This window comes from Myotis yumanensis, unplaced genomic scaffold (genome assembly GCF_028538775.1).
Source record: "Myotis yumanensis isolate MYYU_CA2020_CCGP unplaced genomic scaffold, mMyoYum1.0.hap1 SCAF_2, whole genome shotgun sequence".
In the NCBI taxonomy this organism is placed as follows: Eukaryota; Metazoa; Chordata; class Mammalia; order Chiroptera; family Vespertilionidae; genus Myotis; species Myotis yumanensis.
Window position 1 is genome coordinate 156,986,272 of NW_027223753.1, and position 23,132 is coordinate 157,009,403.

Sequence of the window (23,132 nt, forward strand, 5' to 3'; positions counted from 1 at the left end):
TTAAGATATAGGAAAGGGTGGAGTAAGACAGAGACAGTCACTCTGTACTCTTTATATTTGTGTATCATTTTCATTTTTTAATCTTCAAATTTTTTCTAGTTTTTTAAAATATTTTTTATTGATTTCAGAGAGAAAGGGAGAGGGAGAGAGACAGAAACATCAATGATGAGAGAGAATCATCGATTGGCCACCTCCTGCACGTCCCCTACTGGGGATTGAGCCTGCAACCCAGGCATGTGCCCTGCCCCGGGGATCTTAACATGACCTCCTGGTTCAAAGGTCAATGCTTAACCACTGAGCCACACCAGCCGGGCTTTTCTAGTTTTATTGCGATATAATTGACATACATCTGTGTAAGTTTAAGGTGTAGCAAATAATGGTTTGACTTAACATCTATTGTGAAATGATAACCACAATAAGTTTAGTTAGCATCCATCATCTCACATAGATATGATAAAAAGAGAAAGCAAAATAATAATAATAAATCTGTTTTCCTTATGATGAGAACACAGACTTTACTTTCATATACATCGTACAGCAGTTTGAACTATAGTCATCATACTTTGCATTGTATCCCTCATACTTATTCATCTTGTAACTGGAAGTTGTACCTTTTGCTCACCTTTCTCCATCTCCCCCTCTTCTACCTCCGTCTTTTCTATGAGTTTGGGTTTTCTGTTTGTTTGTTTGTTTTAAATCCCATATATAAGTGAGATCATATGGTATTTGTCTTTCTCTGTCTGACTTATTTCTCTTAGCATAATGCTGTTAAGATCCATCATGTTGTCCCAAATGGCAGCATTCCCTCTTTGGGGGGAATCAGAGAAATTATTTTAATGCTGGCCTTTTCTGCACTAAACCCTTGAAGAGATTAGGAATTGAGGAAAGTGTCCCATAGTATTTATACTGGTAAATATGAAATGACTTTTAGTTGTACAGGATGAAGCAAATGAGACAAAGACCTAAAAATGTTCTGTAGTGGCTCAGTCAGTGTGGCTCAGTGGTTGAGTGTCAACCTATGAACCAGGAGGTCACAGTTCAATACCCAGTTGGGGTACATGCCCTGGTTGCGGGCTCAATCCCAAGTTGGGCGTGCAGGAGGCAGCCAATCAATGATTCTCTTTCATCACTGATGTTTCTTTCTCCCTCTCCCTCTTCTTTCCTCTCTGAAATCCATAAAAACATATTTTTTAAAAATGTTTTGTAAATGGTGAAGCATAAATCAAAGGCAATGTCTTTTCCGTCAGAAATCACCTCAACATTTATTTTGTGCTGAGAGGAAAATTTAACGTTTAATATTGCTGATGCAGGAAAAACAAAACAAAACAAAAAAGGGACTTGGAGAACCATCAGTGAAACAATTCAAAGAAATTATAATGTTGTATCATAATCAGCAACTGTGGGTACCTCTGTCAGAGGAGACTGAAAGTTCTTTGGGTCCATGATAAATCCCACAGAACTAGCTCTGTGACTCCAACCTCAACCTCACTCTCATGCCTAATTAACAATGGAAGCTTTCTTTCCAGCTATAACTACTCAGCTATTTTGTATCAAGCTTCTACCCTGCTCAGAATCCTGGCTGTCCCCAATTTGGTTTGACCCCCAATTTGGTTGGTCAAAAGAATCCTGAGACTTTTACTCAACTCTTAGTAGCTCCTGCAACACCACCCACCAGTAGTACCTTTAGACCATGCACCCTCCCCCCCCTCCCCCCCCCCCCCCCCCGCCTGCCCCCAACCTACCCTAAGTGGGGGCTGCAGATTGGCAGTGTCCCTAATCACCTGGGAGTTTGTTCGAAATGCAAATGTTTGACCTTTCTCACTCCATTGGCATTTGCATGTTCACAAGATCCTAGGTCACTGTGTGCACACAAAAGGCTGAGAAGCTCTGGTCTAGGGCAGTGGTCGGCAAACTGTGGCTCAGCAAACCGCGGCTCATGAGCCACATGCGGCTCTTTGGCCCCTTGAGTGTGGCTCTTCCACAAAATATCGGCTCTTCTGCAAAATACCGACTTCTGCGCATGGGCCACGAAGTTTCAATCGCACTGTACGTGCACGCCCGCACGTGGTATTTTGTGGAAGAGCCACACTCAAGGGGCCAAAGAGCCGCATGTGGCTCGAGAGCCACGGTTTGCCGACCACGGGCTAGGGGGATGGTCCCTCACCTTTGGTGAGCATCAGAATCACTGGGTGCTGGGCCTCATCTGGGGCCACACTGAGAACCACCCTCTGGGCTTCAGGCAGTGGTTCTCAACCTTGGCTGCACATTAGAATCACCTGGGAATCCTGGATGAGGCCCAGAAATCAGGATTTTAAAAAGATTCCCAGGTGATTCTAATGTGCAGCCAAGGTTGAGAACCACTGAGCTAGAGGATTAACAGAGATGCAGCAGATCCTTTCCCATTTACTGAGCGAAGGGGGATTCCTACACCTTCCAACTCAGCCTGAGACGAGAATCCGGGAAAGCTGGCACTCCTCGGGGCCCGCCGCCATGGCCTCTCCCCTTTGGGTTGTTTTAATACTGCCTCCTGTTTAAACAGAGCTGGGGACGAGAGGTTCTAGGGCCTCTGTACCAACGTCAGAGTAAATGTATGGCAGAGGCTCTTTCCGGGAATGTGTGCTGCCCACCTTTAAAGCAAACAGAGCCTGGGGCGCTGCAGCCCAGCGCTGTGGGGATGGGAGGTCGAGAGCTGAGAGCAGGACCGGGCAGGGTGGGGACCCCGCACCAGCCCTTTCACGGAGTGCTCTTTATAAAGGCCCTTGGAGTCTGTGGCTTTCTGTTCGAGTCTTCCTTGGGAATGCTCAGAGCTCTCGAGCCCACTGGTGCCCTGCAGGGCACAGCAGCCAGGCACCCAGGGCGGACACACGCTAAGGAGCACACCGAGGCCAAGCCAGCCCCAGGACTGCTCGCTCGCTCGCTCACAACCCGCACACTGTGCATTCTGCTGCCTCTCTGTGATGAAGACTCACCTAAATGCATAGGCAGGAAACCTCAGGCGAGCAAAATTACCTTCACATAGAGACATTGTACCAAAGGAGGACACAGAAGCCATTCTGAATAGTAGAGATGAGTGTTGACCGGCAAGAGTTTGGTCAGCTCTCACCCAATTTCCCACTGGATGGGAGGAGGCAAACTGTTTAGAGTTTGTGAGATCCAGATTGTGTCTCACAAACTATAAATTTACACCACAGATAAGCTTCAAGGAGAAACAGTAACTGCCATAGAGTGCTTGTTATGTGCCAGGGTCCAGGCTAAATGTTTACAGGTATTACTTTAATCCTGGCTATGCTATTAACATCAGTTACCCTCACTTTACAGATGTGGAAACTGGGGAACAGAATCCTTACATGTTTTGTCCAAGGTTACAAAGGCAGTTTGGCATCCAAACCTGTGCTCCTGACCATAGACCACATGTGACAGGTTCGAGAACAGCAGCTTGATGTGGTGGGGAAAGACTCAACCATTATTGTGCACAACAGGGATTTAAAACAAAACAAAACAGTCCTGGCCGGTGTGCTCAGTGGTTAGAGTGCTGGCCTTTACACCAGAGGGTCGCAGGTTCGATTCCTAGTGAAGGGCATGTACCTGGGTTACAGGTTGATCCCTGGCCCTGGATCAGGGCAGGGTGGGAGGCAACCAAATCGATGTGTCTCTCTCATATTGATGTTTCTCTCTCTTCCTTCCTCTCACTCTCCCTCCCTCTCACTCTCTCTCTAAAAAAAAAAAAAAAAATGGAAAAAGTATCTTCCAGTGAGGATTCAAAAGAAAACAAAAAAAGCCAAAAACTTTTTTTTTAAGCGTCGGAACTTTGTATGTTTGCTTGCTTGCTTATTTCTTTATTGGCATGAGGGCAGGAGACAAAAATCTAACTAGGCACCCTGCTTTCTAAAACAGATATTCCGGGTGAAGCCAGGCAGAGGCTCTGCACCCCTGCCTACTCCCACAGCCCCTCCCCCACCGCACCCGCTCCCACCGTGTGTTCACTCCCAGGGAGTGGTTCCACCTCTGTGGTCTCTGGCCTCAATATTTCCAATTCCAAGTCCGCTCCTTGCCTTCTTCCCCGCTGGGGGAACTAAGAAACTTCTCCCCAGTTCCTGCCCTGAAGGGCAGGGCAAAACGTGTCATGAGTTCTAGAAGGGAACGGTTCTGCGGTGCCTGGGCTTTGAGAGATGAGCTGAATACTTGAAGTATGACGAATTTTACTGAGCACCTGCAGTTATAGTTAGTGGTTGAAGGAAATGGTGGGGGAGTTGTTTAAGAAGTATCATGGTAGCGAGTCCAGGAAGAAGGTTGAGTTGGAACATCTGGTGTCTACCCGTGTACAGGTCCAGTCCAGCTTGTGCATTAAGCATTAATGGTTGGCGTTTGTCTAAGCTAAGGCATGAATGGGTTGGGTATGTTTTAGGGGAGTGAGCACAGGGCTATCCTAAGCAATAGTTATGGAGTTCCCACACTGCCTCTGTGCCTGAAAACGTTAGTGCCTGAGGCTTGGGTAGTTCCATGCCCAGCCACCACCCACAGCATTCCCAGGGAGGGACCGCAGGTGGCTCTGCCCAAGGACCAGAGTGGCAAGGGGCTTGCCATTCTCTCCGTGCCATCCAGAAGGCTAATGGCTGCCATTCTGGGTCACGGAGCTGGCTGGGCCAAACGGGGTCAGCCCCAGGGAGAGAACAGCATAGCCAGACTCTTCTACACAAGCACTGGACGTCTGGAGTGGCAGGAATTCAAGAGGCCATGTTGGTCTCCTGCAATCAATGACTAGATTGAATGCAGAATGGACCACATGTGGTGGTGGTGGTGGTGGTGGTGGTGGTGGGCGGGGTAGTTCTCACCTCAAAAAAACACACAAAAAAACACTTGAACCTTAAATCACCTTTAACATTCTGGCAGACATTCTTCCAGTCTTTTTTCCTTTCCATTTTTTTTTTTTTTTTACATAGTTGAATTCACAGTGTGGACTTGATTTTGTGTCTTGTTTTTCTTTTACCTACCTGTATCATAAGCATTTTTTCATGTGCTAATTACTTTTCATAAGCAGCAAGTAATCTTGAGTGAGGTAAGTAAAGTTACCTGCACCTTGGTTTCTTCATGTGTAGAATAAGCGATGTTTATTTTACCGCCCAACAGTCACCAGGAAGGCTTTTTAAAACACAGATTGCGCCCTAGCCAGTTTGGCTCAGTGAATAGAGCCTCAGCCCTTGAACTGAAGGGTCCTGTGTTCGATTCCGGTCAAGGGCACGTACTTCGGTTGCAGGCTCGATCTCCAGCCCTGGTCGGGGATGTGTGGGAGGCAGCCAATTGATGTGTCTCTCTCACATCAATGTTCTCTCTCTCTCTCTCTCTCTCTGTCTCTCCCCCTCCCTTCCACTCTCTCTAAGAATTAATGGAAAAATATCCTCACGTGAGAATTAACAAAACAAACAAACAACAACAACAAACAACACAGTTTGCTGGGCCCCCCCCTCCAGAATTTCTGATTCGGTGGGTCTGGAGTGGGGCCTGGTAATTTGTATTCCCGGGAAGTTCCCAGGAGATGCTGACGCTGCTGGTCAGGAAACCACCTTGGAGAATCCATGAAAGGAGGAGACTGAGCTGTGGGAATTCCAAGGTTTCAAAATTTAAGTGTTTGCCTAGTTTTCAATTTAAAAAATATCCAACTCTTAAAATACATGACTTTCCTGAACTTTCAAAAAAAAAAGCACCATTTTTTTAAAAATGTAAAGGAACATCGTCTACCATTTACAAGTAATTGTTTCCACTTGTAGCTCACATGTGTTCCATACCTATTTCTCTTAGAAGTTACCTGGATTTTTCAAAGGATATCTTTGAAGAACAGTCAGACTTATATCTAATACTTTATTCTTTTTCTTTGCCTTTACATAGTTCCATATGTGTTGAAGAGCTGTGCAGAATTTATAGAGACTCATGGCATTGTGGATGGAATTTATCGGCTTTCGGGAGTCACCTCAAACATACAACGGCTACGGTAAGCTGAAAGAATAGCTCCCAACAGAATTGTCTCATAATTCTTTCTCTGTCCATATCTCTGTCCGAAGGTGTTGGGATATTAAAAACCTACAGGGACTGAGGGAAGGGTCGGGGGACAGAAGATCAAGTGCTGCTGTTTTCAGATGCCTGTTCCTAATCTAATCAGGAAGTGCTCTAGTCTGATGTCATTCTTTCCAACAAAAGCTCCTGAGGGCTTTAAATCTGTTTCTTTGTTTTATACTAGATTTGCCCTCCTTGGGTGGATTCGACTGAACGCAAGTGATTTTAATTATGAGTTAGGGAAATATGATTTATAATAATTCACTTGCTTACCCAAAGCTCAGTTAGATCCCATTATATAGTGTTCAGAACTTGGAGATGGATTGAGTTTTTCTTTTGGCACACACCCAACCTTTGATATTTCATCTGCTTGGGAATTCAGAAGTCTGCATGAAGGTGCATTTCTCTAACTGATGCTGGTATTTTAAAAATTACTGATGTATATATGGTTTTTAATTCTATGGATTTATCCCAGACAATTCTAAAATTTATTCTTGAATTTTTGGGAAGCAATTTCTATCACATTGAAGTCAGAGTACAGTAACCTTCACACTAGACACAGATATGTGTGCGTATATTTTATATGTGTTGTGTATTAGATAAAGGGAATATATACACTATATAGAGAATCCAGGGTGGGGTGAAAATTATTCATATGGAAAATAATGCAATAATCTATATATATAAAAGCCTAAGCCATTGATCGTTCAACCGGTAGCTATGATGCGCACTGACCACCAGGGGGCAGATGCTCAGACTGGTAGGTTAGCTTGCTGCTGGGGTCCAACAGATTGGGACTGAGTGAGATGGGCTGGACACACCCTGGATGAATCCATGCACCGGGCCAGTTTTGGCCCGATCCCCGCAGGCCAGGCCAAGGGACCCCACTGGTGCACTATCAGGGCAGGGAGGGGCCGCGGGAGGGCTCCAGCGTGTGCCCAGCTCGTCTCGCCCAGTCCCTATTGGGGCTGATCAGGGCCAGCTGCCTGGGGAGTGACCCCACCAGTGCACAAATCCAGCTTCTCCACCTTCCCCTGCTCCTGAGGGGCAATCAGGGCAGCTACCAGTGCTGGCACCCACTGATGGCGTGGAGCGATTGGGGCCAGCACCAGCAGCAGGTGCAAGTGGGGCCGGCGCCGTCAGTGGGTGTGAGCAGTAGCTGCTGCCCTGATCGCTCCTCAGGAGCAGGGGGAGGTAGAGAAGCCCTCAGGGGTGATGGGGACCGGCGCCAGGCGTTGGCAGCTAATGCAAGTGGCAGCTCCGGTGCCGGTTGCGGGTGCAGGTGCTGGGTGGGACCGCAGCACATGGGAGCAAAGAATATTCAGTAACCACCAGAGGCTTGCCCCAATGACAGTGACCAGGGCCTCACCTTGGTTTGGTGCTCCCACTCACCTGCTCCACCATCCCGCTGCGGCCGACGCCTGCCACGAACCATGTTCCATGCTCTGCTGCCTGCTGCCAATGCCCACCATGTTCCATGTGCACCCCCTGGTGGTCTGCGCACATCATAGCAACTGGTTGTTCTGCTGTTCTGTCATTTGGTTGTTCTGCCTTTTGGTCTATTTGCATATTAGCCTTTTATTATATAGGATATAGATATTTATTATATGTTTTTAGTTATACATGTAGACTTTTAAAACAATATAAAAATTTTTGTTCCAAGATTAATATATAAAATTTAATAGATTGTACAGGTAATTCATTTTTTTTGTCTTCTTCTTACTATTTGGTTTTCTGCCCCTCCTTCTCAAATCTCAATTATAGTAAAATTATACTAAAGGAATAAAGCATCCACTGGGGGGTAGGGGAGGCCAGGGGATTGTCAAGGGCGGGGGAAAAAAAGGAGACATATGTAATACCCTTTGTAATACTTTAAGCAATAAAACAATTTTAAAAAAATAAATAAAGGAATAAAACATCTTTTTTACTCCTAGAGAAGTGATGGCTGTTAAAAAAACAAACAACTGGTTTATTGCAACCATAGAGTTTAACGATCTATGTTGCTACATAATCTCACTAATTAACTAGTGTGACATTTTTTAGAGTTTCAACAACAAATACTTTTGAATGGTTTACTCTTTGCTCTAAAATATACTACACAGTAGTTGATATCATGGAGGATACTTGGGCGATGGCCAATTCTTTTTCACTTAAGGACTGACCTTAGCCTCCACAAGGGAAATTTTTGGCTAACTAAATGAATAAGCTTTAGCTTGTTCTTGTCTGCCCTCTTAGAAAAACACATGCCTATGAATTTATAAGGCCATTGGTTTTCCTTTCAAGGTCTTACTCAGTTTCTTTTGGGTTCATCAGGAATTTCCCTATCCCTATTGAATGGAGAAGCAGAATACAGGAGGATGGGCAAGCTGCTTTGAAATGCTGGTCCTGGGAGTGATTGAAATAATTGACCATGGGATTTTGTCTGAAATTTTACCCCTGGGAGACCCATTGACTGTGTCACTGCTTGGTTGACCAAGGGAATGCTCTCAGGAAGCCTAACTTCTCTTCTGTAGTAAAGTTCAAACTTGTCACTGTTTAAAACCGATTTTTAATTGTAAGTATACGTTAGTTAGGTCAGAATTTTTCCTAATATTCTGACCTAACTAATGTAACCTCATTAGGAAATGTTTTTTAATTAGATATGAGGCCTAGAATCTGGGGAGGTTGTTTAAGAAGATATTTATAAGCTCTTCTATCCTGTGGGAACCACTACCAGGCAGCCTAGAAGGTTCCACCCAGCATCAAAGAGATCATTAATTAAAGTTCTCAAACCTTGGGTTTGAGTCTCCTGATAAAACAAGTTTGTTGACATGAATATGTGAGTGATAACAATCTCACTCACCCTAGTTTTGGACTCTCCTCCAAGAAAGAGGACTTCATTTAGAACAATATTTTGGAAAAGCTGAAATCTCAACAGGCTTTTTTTTGGAAAATTGTTTTCATATTTCCCCGAAACTGAGACTGTGAGCATAATGCCATGAGAAATCCATTTGTAAGTGGGCATTTTGTCTTTCTAATTACAGTTGCTGTGGAGGAAAGATCCAGATCTGAAGTGGAAGTCTTCTCGTTGCTCTCTTGTGCCTGAAATAGAATGTCTTTTTGTATCAGGGTCAAAAATATAGTCAGATCAGCATTTTAGGGTCTTTTTACCCCTAAGCAGCTGCTGACATGGAACACATGTTCCCGGGATTGTTATGTCTCTGTCTGTGTTGTTTCAGGCAAGAGTTTGGCTCAGATCAGTGTCCAGATCTGACCAGGGAAGTGTACCTCCAGGACATCCACTGTGTGGGCTCCCTCTGTAAGCTCTACTTTAGGGAGCTACCCAACCCCCTCCTGACGTATGAGCTCTATGAGAAATTCACGGTAAGTGTTTGGATTTCCATTATGGTTACTGGGTGGGATGCATGCATGGGCCAAGGAGGATTTCAACACTAAAATAACAATAATAATACTCACCAGATGGATGACATTATCTTAGCATGGTGATGGACATAGCATGGTATAGTGAGGGAAGTAGGGTAGTGGGACTGTTTGCTACAATTTTTTCTTTCTTACATTTTCAGAATCATGGGGGGCGGGCAGGCTGGAGGGGGTTAATGGGGTGAAAAGCGTACATATGTAATACTCTCAGCACTAAAGAATTATTTTTAAAAATCAATAAGCATGTCCTCTGGTGAGGATTTTTTTAAAAATTGTTTCAGAATCATGTTTGTTTGTTTTAAGAGCTGGGTTAAATGATCTCCAGGTTTATTTAACCAAGTGTGTCTCATTGCTTAGGGCGGAAGCTAAGTACCAGAGAAGTGAAGTGATTGGCCCAAGGTCACACAGCAGGACAGGACCCTGAAACTAGATGCTATACGCACTGCTGGTTCATATTTATCAGGCTATTCCTCCTGTGTTTCTTTGGAGGGTTGGGAAAGAGGTAGGCGAATAAAAAAGGGAGAGAGAACAAACTGAGGTCAAGAGAGAGGTCAGAAAGCTGGGAAGAGAAAAGAATCTGAGAAGAGCAGCCAAGAGGAGTGCTGGACAGACTGGTGTGTTGAGTTGGTGAAGGATGGATGGGTAAGAGCAGAACACCTAACTAGCAGCTATACGGTCACCAAATAGGGCACCCGTAGTAAAAGCAGAAAGGAGAATGAATGCTTAAAGGATGCCTATAGAGATAGCATTAAAAAAGGGCTTGAATATTTGCTGCAGGGGTGAAGGTGGAGAGTTGGGTTTAACCAAGGTGGAGCCAGCAAAAGAGGGGTGAGGGAGATGGGAGTGTATGCAAGGGAGTGATTGAAATAATTGACCATGGGATTTTGTCTGAATAAGAACAGAAATGAGAGCATAAAGCAGGTGTATAACAGTGAAAAAGTAGATCAACGAATTATCCATCCCAGTGAGGTCAAAAGACTGTTGGAGTGGGGTGTTCATAGGGGATGTTTGAAATAAAGCTTATGGAAGAGTTGTGATTATTGAAAGGAATCTCTCTTGTGGCTCTAGATGAATTTATTTTGAGCACATAAAAGGTTCTTCCATTTGAAATGATATAGAAATAAGTAAAAAACTTTTTAAAAATTGGATTTGGGACATTTATATATAAGAATCTATAATAATAGAGGGAAACACTAATAATGGTAATTGGAAAAACTCGATATACAATTGTATATTAAGATGATTAAAAAGAAAGATGTTCAAAAGATTAACAACCATTTATTTCAATCATGGGATTATAGTTTTTCCTACTTCTTTAAAAATCATATCCACTAAGAATATATTATATACATATACATATATATATACATATATATATGTATATGTATATATATATTGTTAATCCTCATCCAAGGATATTTTTTCCATTAAGTTTTAGAGAAAGTGGAAAAGTGGGGGGAGGAGGGGAGAACCTCTGGAAGAAGCACAGCACTGTTGACACCTAAAATTTTCAATTTGCTAAATTATTTGCCAGTTTGAATCAACGAAAAATATATCTTATTGTCGTTGTAATTAGTATGTAAGACTCTATTGTTTTCTACATAGTTTTAATCCTCTTATCAGCATAATAGTATCATCCTTGAATATGATAGAATATTATCATGTTAAAGAACTAAATGAATCTAACTTATTTCAACTAAATTTCATTCTATGATAGTTGAGGGTAGATAAGAATCCTGGTCTAGAAGTTTCAGAAATAAAGTTTCTTCTTAGCTCTTGTTTGTCAGCTCAGAACAAAACCCATATTTATCTCTCCCTGCTTCTGTTCCCTGACATTGCTGATCATTCTGTTCTCCCACAGCAATAGGAAAATACCAAAGTAATATTACTGTCAACAAATTTTAAGGAAATCTAATGTTATATTTAAACAGTTTATTGACTCTAAAAAATAATATGAGAATCTTTTGCCCTAGCTGGTTTGCAGTGGTTCTCAACCTTCTGACCCTTTAAATACAGTTCCTCATGTTGTAACCCAACCATAAAATTATTTTCGTTGCTACTTCATAACTGTAATGTTGCTACTGTGATGAATTGTAATGTAAATATCTGATATGCAGGATGGTCTTAGGCGACCCCTGTGAAAGTGTCGTTCAATTGCCAAAGGGGTCGCTACCCACAGGTTGAGAACAGCTGGCTTAGAGGATAGAGTGTCAGCCTATGGACTGAAGAATCTTGGGTTCAATTCCAGTCAAGGGTACATGGCCAAGTTGCAGGTTCAATCCCCAGTAGAGGGTGTGCAGGAGGCAGCCGATCAATGACTCTCATCATTGACATTTCTGTCTCTCTCTTCCTCTCCCTTCCTCTCTGAAATTAATAAAAATATGTCTAAAAATAATAATGAGAAGAATCTTTTGCTGTGACAACTGACTTCTACATAGGTAGAACCTACTGAAATTAATTGTGCTGAATAATTTATCATGTAATAGAGTGCTTTGATCACAGTAATGAATTACAATATAAGCAAACCTTCTTCAGAGATATGGAAATATCTCTATGACATTGTCACACATTCTAATAATGATAATAGAGGCCCGGTGCAGGAAATTTGTGCACTTGGGGGGGGGGTTGTCCCTCAGCCTGGCCTGCACCCTCTCACAGTCTCGGAGCCCTCAGGGGATGTCTGACTGATGGCTTAGGTCCTCATCAGTCGGACATTCTTAGTACTGCTGCAGAGGCAAGAGAGGCTCCTGCCACCACCGCTGTGCTCGCCAGCCATGAGCCTGGCTTCTGGATGAGCAGTGCTCCCCCTGAGGGAGCACACTGACCACCAGGGGGCAGCTCCTGCATTGAGCGTCTGCCCCCTGGTGGTCAGTGTGCATCATAGCAACGGGTCATTCCACTGTTCAATCCATTTGCATATTAGCCTTTTATTATATAGGATATTTAAACCCACTTGCACAGCTAAAGTAGAATGATATCTCAATGGGATAACAGAATTAGAAAAAGTATTAATGGAAAAATAAGAATGATAATAGCTTTCATTTATTGAGTGCTTACTATATGATAAACTTGTTACAAATATTATTTTATTTAATCCTCACAAATAACTCCATGAAGTAGATTTTATTGTCTCTTTTATGATTAGTTTATGAGAACCTCTTGCCTGGGGTTGCATAGTTAGTAAATAAAAGACTTAACATTCTGTCTCAGAACTACCACATTATTTCAAAATAGAATTAAAAGCTCTTAAATATGCTCAGGTATTAAGTAACTTAATCTATATAATAAAAGCCTAAGCAACCATTATGGCGGAATGACCAGAATGACCAGTCACTCTGATGCACACTGACCACCAGGGGCAGATGCTCAACACAGGAGCTGCTCCCACAGGGGGAGTGACCACTCAGCCAGAAGCCAGGCTCAAGGTTGGCGAGCACAGCAGTGGTGGCAGGACCCTCTCCCACCTCCGTGGCAGTGCTAAGGAGCAGCAAGCCAAGCGGTAAGGAGCCTGCCACTAAGAAGCAGCAAGCTGAGTGATAAGGAACAAGGGATCCCGGATTGTGAGAGGGATGTCCGAGTGTTGGCTTATAATGATACCAGATAGGCAGACATCCCCCAAGGGGTCCCGGACTGTGAGAGAGCACAGGCTGGGCTGAGGAACACCACCCCCCCCCCCCCCCAACACACACACACACACACACACAGTGCACGAATTTCTTGCACCGGGCCTCTAGTATAAGATAAAGAAAGCATGCTAAACTAATCAAGGAACAATACAATAGTGTTAGAAAAATTAGACAACTATGGTGAGACTGGCTTTTTTATAGTTTCCTATTGGAAGTATAAACTGTCTGGACATCCAGAAAATAATTTTAAATTACTGTCAAGAAGTCCTAAAATGCTCATATTTTTAATAAAATATCTCTATTTCTAGGACTGCATTCCAAGATAATAATCAGATGTGCAAAATAATGATTTACGGGTATTTTATTGCAATATTATGTAAAATATCAAAATATTGGGAGTATCTATGTGTCTAACAATGAGATGGGTTAAATAAATGACAATAAATCTATTGTTTTCAATTCTGTATATCTGTGAAAAGTCACATTTATGAAGCAGATTTGATGGCCACAATACAAAGTTAAATGGAAAAAAGTAGTATATGCAACTAAATAGGAAATGATGCCAGTGTTCAGATTTGGTGCTGGGAAGCGTGGGCACATTGCTTCTTTTATGCTTCCCACATAAACAAGTTAATAGTTTTTATATCTGGGTGGCAGGATAGGAGGTGATTTTTTCCCCTTCATATTTCATATTTTAATTTTGAGTACATGTGTTGGTTTCATGTAGCTACTGTAACAAATTACCGCAAACAGAAATATGGCTTCAACAACAGAAATTTCGTCTCACACATTTTGAGAGTCCAGAGTCTGAGATCTGTTCCATTAGGCTGAAATCCAGATGTCAGCAGGGCTGTGCTTCTTCCAGAGGCTCTAGGGGAAAACCATTTCCTGTCTTTTCCAGCTTCTGGTGGCTGCTGGTATCCCTTGGCTTGTGGCTGCATCACTTCCATCTCTGCCTCCATGATCACATTGCCTTTTCCTCTTCTGTCTGTGTCAAATCTTCCTCTTCCTTTCTCTTTTAAAGATACCTGTGACTACGTTTAGTTAAATTCAGCAATGCTAGTGTTCCCCATAATGGAGGGATGGTCCTCAGATAGTACTGTCCTGGAAGTGTGGCCCAAATGTAGCTGTTCGGCATTTTCTTTATTTTTTCCTCTTTTTTTAAAAAAAAAAAATTATTTATTGATTTGAGAGAGAGAGAGAGAAACATCGTTGTTCCACCTATTTATGTATTCATTGGTTGATTCTTTTTTTTTTTTTAAGAGAGAGAGGAAAGGAAAGGATAGAGAGATAGAAACATTGACGAGAGAGAAAGTCATCAATTGGCTGCCTTCTGCCTGGCCCCCACAGGGTATCAAGCCTGCAACCCAGGTATGTTCCCTGACTGGGAATTGAACCGGCGACCTCTTGGTTCCTGGGTTGGCGCTCAACCGCTGAGCCACACCAGCCAGGCCACTGGTTGATTCTTGTATCTGTCCTGACCAGGGATCAAACCCACAACCTTGGCGTATTGGGATGACATTCTAACCAAGTGAGCTACCTGGCCAGGGCCTGATTGGCATTTTCAAAGCAAAGCAAAACGTGGACTCGATCACTTACTTACTTCATTCACCAAATGTACTGTGTGCACTATGAATGACAGGTACAGTTCTAGGTGCTGGGGATTTCAGCAAGACAGATAAGATCCTTGCTCTTGTGAAACTTACATTTTAATGAAGGAGATAGATGATAAACAAGCATATTTCTGTAAGTGTTGCCAGTTCAAGATCCATGTACCCAATGTTGCAAAAGACCAATATTCAAAATGTCAGTTGAGCTTGCTTGAGGGGATATGTGGAGGCTGGTGAGCGTGGCTATTGTGGAGTAGTTGGGAGGGAAATGATGGGAGACAGGGAATTTGCAGATGGGTCAGCTCATGTAGGCATGCTTGCTTCCACGGTGTGACAAAGATGGATAGGCAGAACCATCTGGAAGGACACACAGTTGCCTCTGGAGACGGAAGTCTGCAGTTGGAAGAAGACGAACTTTTTTCTGTGTATTCCTTTGAAAGCTTTGCATTTTCAAAATATATGTGTGAGTTACTTTTTTACTTAATTGCCTAAAATAATTTAAAATAAAAATTCTAATTTTTGAAGAAGTAACATAAAATAAAAGGCAAAGGCTGACTTGCAGCTGGGGTGCAGTGGAAGGAAGGGCCACAGTGTGTCCACCCTGCTGACAGGGCGCCTGGGGGGCAAATAAGTTTGCAGCAACTGGACTGTTCCGGGAGAGAAACCGGGATCTAGAGAGTTTCTGAATAGGATTGGGGTGTGATGGGGAGAGGCTGTGACTAATGAAATAAACGCCAATCCCAAATGGGGCCTACAGGCTTCAGGGAGTGAGCCCGCCCTGCCTCTTAGAGAACAAAGATGACTAACCGCTTCCTAAAATATTAAAGGAACTTTCCATGTGGTCTGTTAAATTCATCTGCACCTTTATTCTCCAGATACATTTTTAGAAAGGGTGTGTGTGTGTGTGTGTGTGTGTGTGTGTGTGCGCGCGCAAGCTTTGCCAAGCTCATCCCAGCTTTGCAGGGACAGGAAGAGAGGCCTCCCACGCCTCCCCCTTTGCAGGATAGAAGGTGGGAGGGTCCACACAGCTCCCTGGAGCTTCTCCCTCTCTGCTCCCTTAATGAGGCTTTCCCTTGGCAGCCAGGGTCCTGCCCACAAATTTGTTTTCTAAATGACCACTCCCGGGAGGGGAGCAGAGGCGTCTGGGTGCCTCTTCCTGGCCTCCCTCTGGTCCTCACCCTCTACATCCTGCATGTCTCAAAAAGTGAGGACCGAGGCAGAGATCATGCTTTGGGGGCTCTATTCTCAGGCTTGCAAACCCCCAGAAGCTTGGGACACCTGTGACTGGGACCCTCCCAATCCCACCTTTCTCCCCACTTCTGGTTAGGAAACAAAATATCAAGTTTGCCTTTAAAAACAGTGAGCTGCTGTATATGTATTTTACGTCAATTAAATTAAAAAAAGGCAAAAAACCAAAACAAACAAAAAGCTTACTAGCTAAAGCCCTGGCATGGAGGGCAATGGCTTGTAGTCAGTCATTCAACAAGTCTGAAGGGAAGGCCCATGTGCCAGGCATGGGACTCATCACTTCCCGGCACTTACAGAGCTTACATCTAGCAAGGGAGACAGACAATGCACAGTAAACCTAACAAATAAGCCCCTTGTATAGTACATGTAAAGGTGTGAGTGCTGTGGGAAAAGAATGGAGACAAGTGAGGGCGGTTGGGAGGGCCGGCTGGGGCGGTGCCCTGGAGTTCTCCTTGGTTAGAACAGAACAGACCCAGCAAGTGTGGCCCCACTGGGGCCTGGCAAACAGAAGGTGCTCAATGTAGTTAATTTCCTTCCACTTTTCTGTGCCAGAAAAGTCTCATACCTGCGAGTTTGAACTTCACCCTTTATACACAGCAAGCAAATGATAGCCACAGGCTGAATAGAGGTGAACAATATAAGAAAACTACACCACAGTTAGGATCTTATTTTGGTGGTATTGCAGGGGGAAGCACTTGCCAGCCTAAAGAATATATATTATGGCCCTGGCTGGTTTTGCTCAGTGGATAGAGCGTTGGCCTGCGGACCGAAAGGTCCCGGGTTCGATTCCAGTCAAGGGCACATGCCTCTGTTGCAGGCTTCTCCCCAGCCTGGCCCTGGTTAGGGCCTGTGCGGGAGGCAACCAATCAATGTGTTTCTCTCACATTCATATTCCTCTCTGTCTTTCCCTCTCTCTCTCACTCTCTCTCTCTGAAAATCAATAGAAAAATATCCTCAAAAAAAAAGAAAAGCAAAGAAAAAGATCCTCAGGTGAGGATTAAACAAACAAACAAACAAACAAAAAAACTACTCAATTTAATAAGTGAATTCAGCAAAGTTAAAAAAAGAATATATATCATATTCTTTTCATTATACAGGGGTGGGCAACAGTAGGTTTACAGTTGTGAGTATACAAAACACAGAGTTTAATCTTTTGTTATTATTTATTCTTGTGATATATACTTTTCCATACAAACAACTGTAAACCTACTTTTGCCTACCCTGTATGTAAATATAAAGCAAGTTTCCAGCACTGGGAGGCAATACAAGGCTGTAAGTCCCATATGCCTAACAATGGACTTAGGCTAAAAAGGATTGACATGAGCTCAGGAACTCCTTTTAAATATATTTTTATTGATTTCAGAGAGGAAGGGAGACGGGGGAGAGATAGAAACATCAATAATGAGAGAGAATAATGGGGATCGAGTCCGCAACCCAGAGTCTGCGACTCTTCAATCCGCAGGCTGACGCTCTGTCCACTGAGCCAAACCAGCTAGGGCAGGAACTCCTTTTAAAGTGTACCTTGGTCTGGGTGGGGTAACATGCATGTATGCATATGGAAGAACTCATGGAGCTGTAGCTTCAGACTTGTACATTTTTATAGAGGTACATTATACCCCAGAATTAAAAGAAAGATGTGGTTGCTGTTGTCCTTGAACTTAGGTACTGCTCCCATGCTGGCAGTTCCTCAGAACTCAGCCTTGTACTGGGAGGGGGCCCTTCAGCCTGGGCACAGGCAGGGCAATGGCGTGTAGTCAGTCATTCAACAAGTCTGGAGGGAAGGCTTATGTGCCAGGCTGCAGGGATGCAGGGGAATCTGCCCAGGGACATCTGCATCATGAGGAGCCGGGGACAAGCCTGCGATCACACTGCCTTCACTGACATCCCTGCCTTAAGGGCCCTGGGCTGGAGGTGGGCGGGGGAGGGGGCACCGCATACCCACACAGGAAACAACAAAGCAAGTCCTGGCAAGGCCGCTGGGTCTCAGGGGCAAAGCTCTTATCAGGCTGAGAAGGCACATCTTCCCTGCTTCCCAGCATCTACAACAGGCAGCTGCTGAGTAGTAGCAAGGTCATGGGCTAGTCTCAGGCTGGATGGGAAGTGGCTGTTTGCACCCAAGAGGACAGCTGGATGCGTAAACATGGAGCCACCCGTCATCTCCGTCTCACCCTGTGTCCCTCTGTCTCCCAGAGATTCTTTATCTCTTTCTCTCTCCCAGAGACTCTGCGACTCTTTCTGCCACACAAGACACAGTCAGGGTTCTACACCTTCTTTAGCAGATTCCTAACCCCTCTGAGGGGCACGGAGACCCGAAGGATCCACAGGTCTCCGTGGGTGCAATGTTAGACACTTCACACCATGAACCCTCGGAGATTTCAGTTGTTTGTTTTTACTAGAAAAGCGTTCCCTTGGAAGGATGAGCTCTAGGCATGGTCGGAAGCTGCAGCACCAGAAGCCTAAATAAATCCGGCAGGCGCAGGGGCGTGGCCGCCCTCTCGGGAACTCACTGGTGCTTCGTGTTCTTCTCTGCAGGAGGCAGTGTCCCGTCGCCCAGAAGAAGGCCAGTTGGCCCGGATCCAAAATGTTGTCCAGCAGCTTCCCCCGTCCCATTATAGGTAAGAATCCCCGATGAAGGAAAGCCACAGCCCGTCAGTGTGGTGTAATACCGCAGGCGCATAAAAGGGAACAGATTCGGTGGACAGTGGCTTGCCTGGGGCTTTCCGAGTGGGGGAACAGGTCACTTTTCTCAGAGTGAGTTGGCGTCTGGCTGGGAACACTGATGGGAAGGGGCGGCCCATGTCCCAGTTACTTACAGAATACCCCTCAGAGTCCCACCCCGATTCGGATCACACAAGGATAGCCTCATAGTGATATCCTAGGTTCTTACCCAGATTCATAGAGGAACCAAATCCATGGAAACCGAGGTGGTTTTAAAACAGGCTCTGGCATTTGATTGACTGATCTCTCTATCTGAGCATCAGCACCATCCCTGACATCACCCCATCCTTTCATTGTCACAAGTTAGCCCCTAATCCAGTGATGGCAAACCTTTTGAGCTCGGCATGTCAGCATTTTGAAAAACCCTAACTTAACTCTGGTGCCATGTCACATATAGAAATTTTTTGATATTTGCAACCATAGTAAAACAAAGACTTATATTTTTGATATTTATTTTATATATTTAAATGCCATTTAACAAAGAAAAATCAACCAAAAAAAAGAGTTCGCGTGTCACCTCTGACACGCGTGTCATAGGTTCGCCATCACTGCCCTAATCTTACCATCTTCCCCAGTGTTCCCTAAGCCTGCCCACCTGTTACACGAGACCAGATTTTGATGTGGTATAAGGAAGAACTTTCTGGCAATAATAGGTGTTTTTCTTCCAAGACCGCTTCCCTTCCCCACCCTAGGCCAACATGCGAGGGCCGAGAAAATTACTTCCACCAATCTTGATGTTTTCCTGCTATTCCTTCAAAAGTCAGGAGAGAGAAATATTTATTTAGTCTCTCAAATCCAAACTTGGAATTACCTCCAGGCTTCACACAGGCCCTGGAGTTTCTTACTTTGTAAAAATAAATAAAATGAACCATTACAGGACCTTGGAATACCTGATTCGACACCTGGCCCACATCGCCTCCTTCAGCAGCAAGACCAACATGCACGCCAGGAACCTGGCCCTGGTATGGGCGCCAAACCTCCTCAGGTAACCACCGCACCCTCGCCTTCTTCCCACCCCAGTGGGCTCAAAGCAGCCCACTGATGAAAATAAAGACTGGATTCTTCGAAATTGAAGCCCCTTGAAGACACACCAGTAGCTAAGTGGTATTTTGTAGCACAGGTGGATTAAATGTGATTTTAAAAGCCCAGGTTCTTTGCCTGCTAACCTGGAAACTCTGGGTTCCAGAGGCATTTTTTTGGCTACCATCAGAATGTGACTAAAGTTATGGGTCTGTATGTTATAATTTCTTAAAAGGACCTGTCTTGTCTCTGTGGCTCATTGGCTTTTGTTGGTTGTGGTGGGTCACAGCTGGCTATCACCTGAATCAACTGCTTGATATGACTTCATAAATGATGAGCTGCCCCACAGAACAATTGGGTGGGGGTGGAAGGAGATCTGATTTTTTTAAAAAAGCAATTCCTGTACATTCGCTAAAATAGTGTTGTAGTCCTGCAATGTCTATAATTCCTGGTAATTGTTTTAAATTTGTTCAGTGTGTTGGGCTTCACAGCCTTTGGACAGTCCCTTTAATTGGTCTTAATAGTTAAAATATTATACAGATTAACAAAGTGTATACATTGAAGAGATGATGGGGCTTGTACAAAAGGCCCACTGGCTCTCCCTTACTGCTCTAGGGCTAACTCACTGAGCTGAATGTGTTTCTTCCTCGATTTAGGTCCAAGGAAATCGAAGCCACTGGTTGCAATGGAGATGCAGCCTTCCTCGCTGTTCGGGTCCAGCAGGTGGTGATTGAGTTCATATTGAATCATGTGGATCAAATCTTTAACAATGGTGCACCTGGGTCTCTGGAGAACGAAGGTAACGGCTCCTCCTGGCATACACCCCACCACCCCATCCTCCTTCCTTGCCTTAGTCACAGGGCCCAAGAATAAGTTAGGGTGGCTTCGGTCTTAGCTCTGAGTGTTGGCACTGTGTATGTGCTGATTATTGTGTGTGTGTGTGTGTGTGTGTGTGTGTGTGTGAGTGTCTTGGGATCGTGCATTTATACATCTGTATGTGTGCAGCAAAGATGTGGTGTGTTTGCAGGTGGCTGTAGCAGGTTTCTGATCAGCTGCATATTTGGACTATCCCGTGAGTGTGGCATGGTGAACCATAATAATGTTCTATTGGTTTTAATAAGATCTCAAACTGTTTATTATCTAGAGGCACTGGCAGCTTTCCCCTCTTTAACTATTAGATTCATCTTTACTTTCAGTATGATATATTTCAGAAGACCCTTATGCCTTCATCTTGAAATCTTGAGTGAATGAGTTAAGAGGCAGCATGTTCAGACTCACATGCATATTCAGAATGCATTTACTTCTCAAGCATTTCTTGAGTGCGTAGTTTGTTCTGCCTTCTGCCAGGTACTATGCATATAAAAATTAGTGTGTGTTCATAGGCACATGTATGCAGAGACTAGTTAGCATACACTGTAGCCATATTAGTGAGAAAGATATAGCTATTTCAGGTTGGGCATTATGGGATGCAAAATATTATATTTCAGTCCTATCACTCTTTTAATGGCACAGTGAACCCTGGAAATGAATTGGATAACGTTGTATGAACTCATGTGAGCCCAGTTTTTTAAAAAACAGAAATCCAGTTGACCAAGAAGCCTGGGAGAAGATGGCGGTTGAGTAGGTGGAAGTTACACTCACCGTCTCCCAGGCCCTAACTGGAATTGCAACTAAACTATAGAACAATCAACCTGAGTGACTAGCTGAACAGAAAAGTCTTATAACCAAGGATTTACAGAAGTCACATTGAGATTGGTAGGAAGGGCGGTGACACAAAAAGGGCTTTCCCCACACATACATGCAGTGGCTGAGAATCCGGAGGGATACCTTACCTGCAAACGTTCCTCCTGAGGAACATGGGGGCCTTAACCCCGCACTGGGCTCCCAGCCCAGAGCAACAGAGTCGGGAAGAGGTGCCTACATAACATCTGACTATAAAAATCAGTGGGGATCGGTCCACCTGGGAAAGATGGAAGTCTGCTAGAGACCTAGGTGCCCAGCTCACAAAATCTTATTTGCAGCTATTCACTTAGGGCTCCAGCAGAGGGAGGACAGCTCAGAGTGGACTAGAGCCGTGGTCGGCAAACTGCAGCTCGCCAGCCACATGCGGCTCTTTGGCCCCTTGAGTGTGGCTCTTCCTAAGCCGTAGGAGTACCCTACTTAAGTTAATAACAATGTGCCTATCTACATAGTTTAAGTTTAAAAAATTTGGCTCTCAAAAGAAATTTCAATCGTTGTACTATGGATATTTGGCTCTGTTGACTAATGAGTTTGCTGACCACTGGACTAGAGTCTTGTGAGGACAGACTGGGTTGTATGGTTCTGGGCAGAAAGCTGAAGGGACAGCCACCAGCGTCCTTTGCTGAGTCCCTTTCCTGTACCACCCACAGACACCATCTTTCCTGAGTTGAGTACTCCCCTCTAAATTGCTGATTTCTCAACTGAAATATTTCAGGCCAGAGGGATTGGCATGAAATATTTAATGTGATGAAAAGCAAGAACCTACAACCAAGACTACTCTACCCAGCAATGCTATCATTTAAAATAGAAGGCAATGCCCTAGCTGGTTTGGCTCAGTGGATACAGTGTCGGCTTGTGGACTGAAGGGTTCCAGATTCCATTCCAGTCAAGGGCACATGCTCGGGTTGTGGGCTTGATCCCCAGTGTGAGGCATGCAGGAGGCAGCCGATCAATGATTTTCTCTCATCATTGATGTTTCTATCTCTCTCTCCCTCTCCCTTCTCCAATAAAAATATATATAAATAAAATAAAAGGCAAAATAACGCACTTCCCAGACAAAGAAAAACTAAAGGAGTTCATTACTACCAAACCAGTATTACAAGATATGTAGAAGAGTTTTCTTGAAGAAAAAGAAAGAAAAATAGGGGAATCATAGTTATAAAGAATAAAATGGCAAAAAATGTGTACCTAGCAATAATCACTTTAAATATAAATGGCTTAAATGTTCCAATCAAAAGACATAGGCTAGCTGAATGGATAAGAAAACAAGGCACATGCATATGTTGTCTACGAGAGACCCACCTCAGAATGAAAGATACACACAGACTAAAAGTAAAGGGATGGAAAAAGATACTTCATGCAAATGGAAATGAAAAAAAAAAGCTGGGGTAGCAATACTTATATATGACAAAATAGACTTTAAAACAAAGGCTATAGTAAGAGACAAAGGACACTACATAATGAAAAAAGGACCAATCCAACAATAGTAATATAACCCTTGTAAATATTTATACACCCAACATAGGAGCACCTAAACATATAAAGCAAATACAGTCACAGTAAGGGATTTTAACAGCCCATTGACATCAGTGGATAGATCTTCCAGACAAAAAATCAACAAGGAAACAGCAGCCTTAAATGACACTCTAGACCACATCTGTTGCAGGTTCAACTCCACCCCTGTCAGGGTGCAGAAGGCAAA

The 23,132-nt window shown here is 43.9% G+C and overlaps 1 protein-coding gene across 1 annotated transcript in view; it reads left to right on the forward strand.

Annotated features, from left to right (window-relative positions):
• The window catches only part of ARHGAP31 (Rho GTPase activating protein 31), a 100,477-nt gene that overhangs the window by 51,788 nt on the left and 25,557 nt on the right, over positions 1–23,132 (forward strand). The window contains exons 2-6 of the mRNA XM_070406247.1: positions 5,884–5,986; positions 9,267–9,411; positions 18,485–18,567; positions 19,548–19,655; positions 20,347–20,489. Of these exons, the coding sequence (XP_070262348.1) occupies positions 5,884–5,986; positions 9,267–9,411; positions 18,485–18,567; positions 19,548–19,655; positions 20,347–20,489 (582 nt within the window). The remainder of the gene's footprint in view (positions 1–5,883; positions 5,987–9,266; positions 9,412–18,484; positions 18,568–19,547; positions 19,656–20,346; positions 20,490–23,132) is intronic.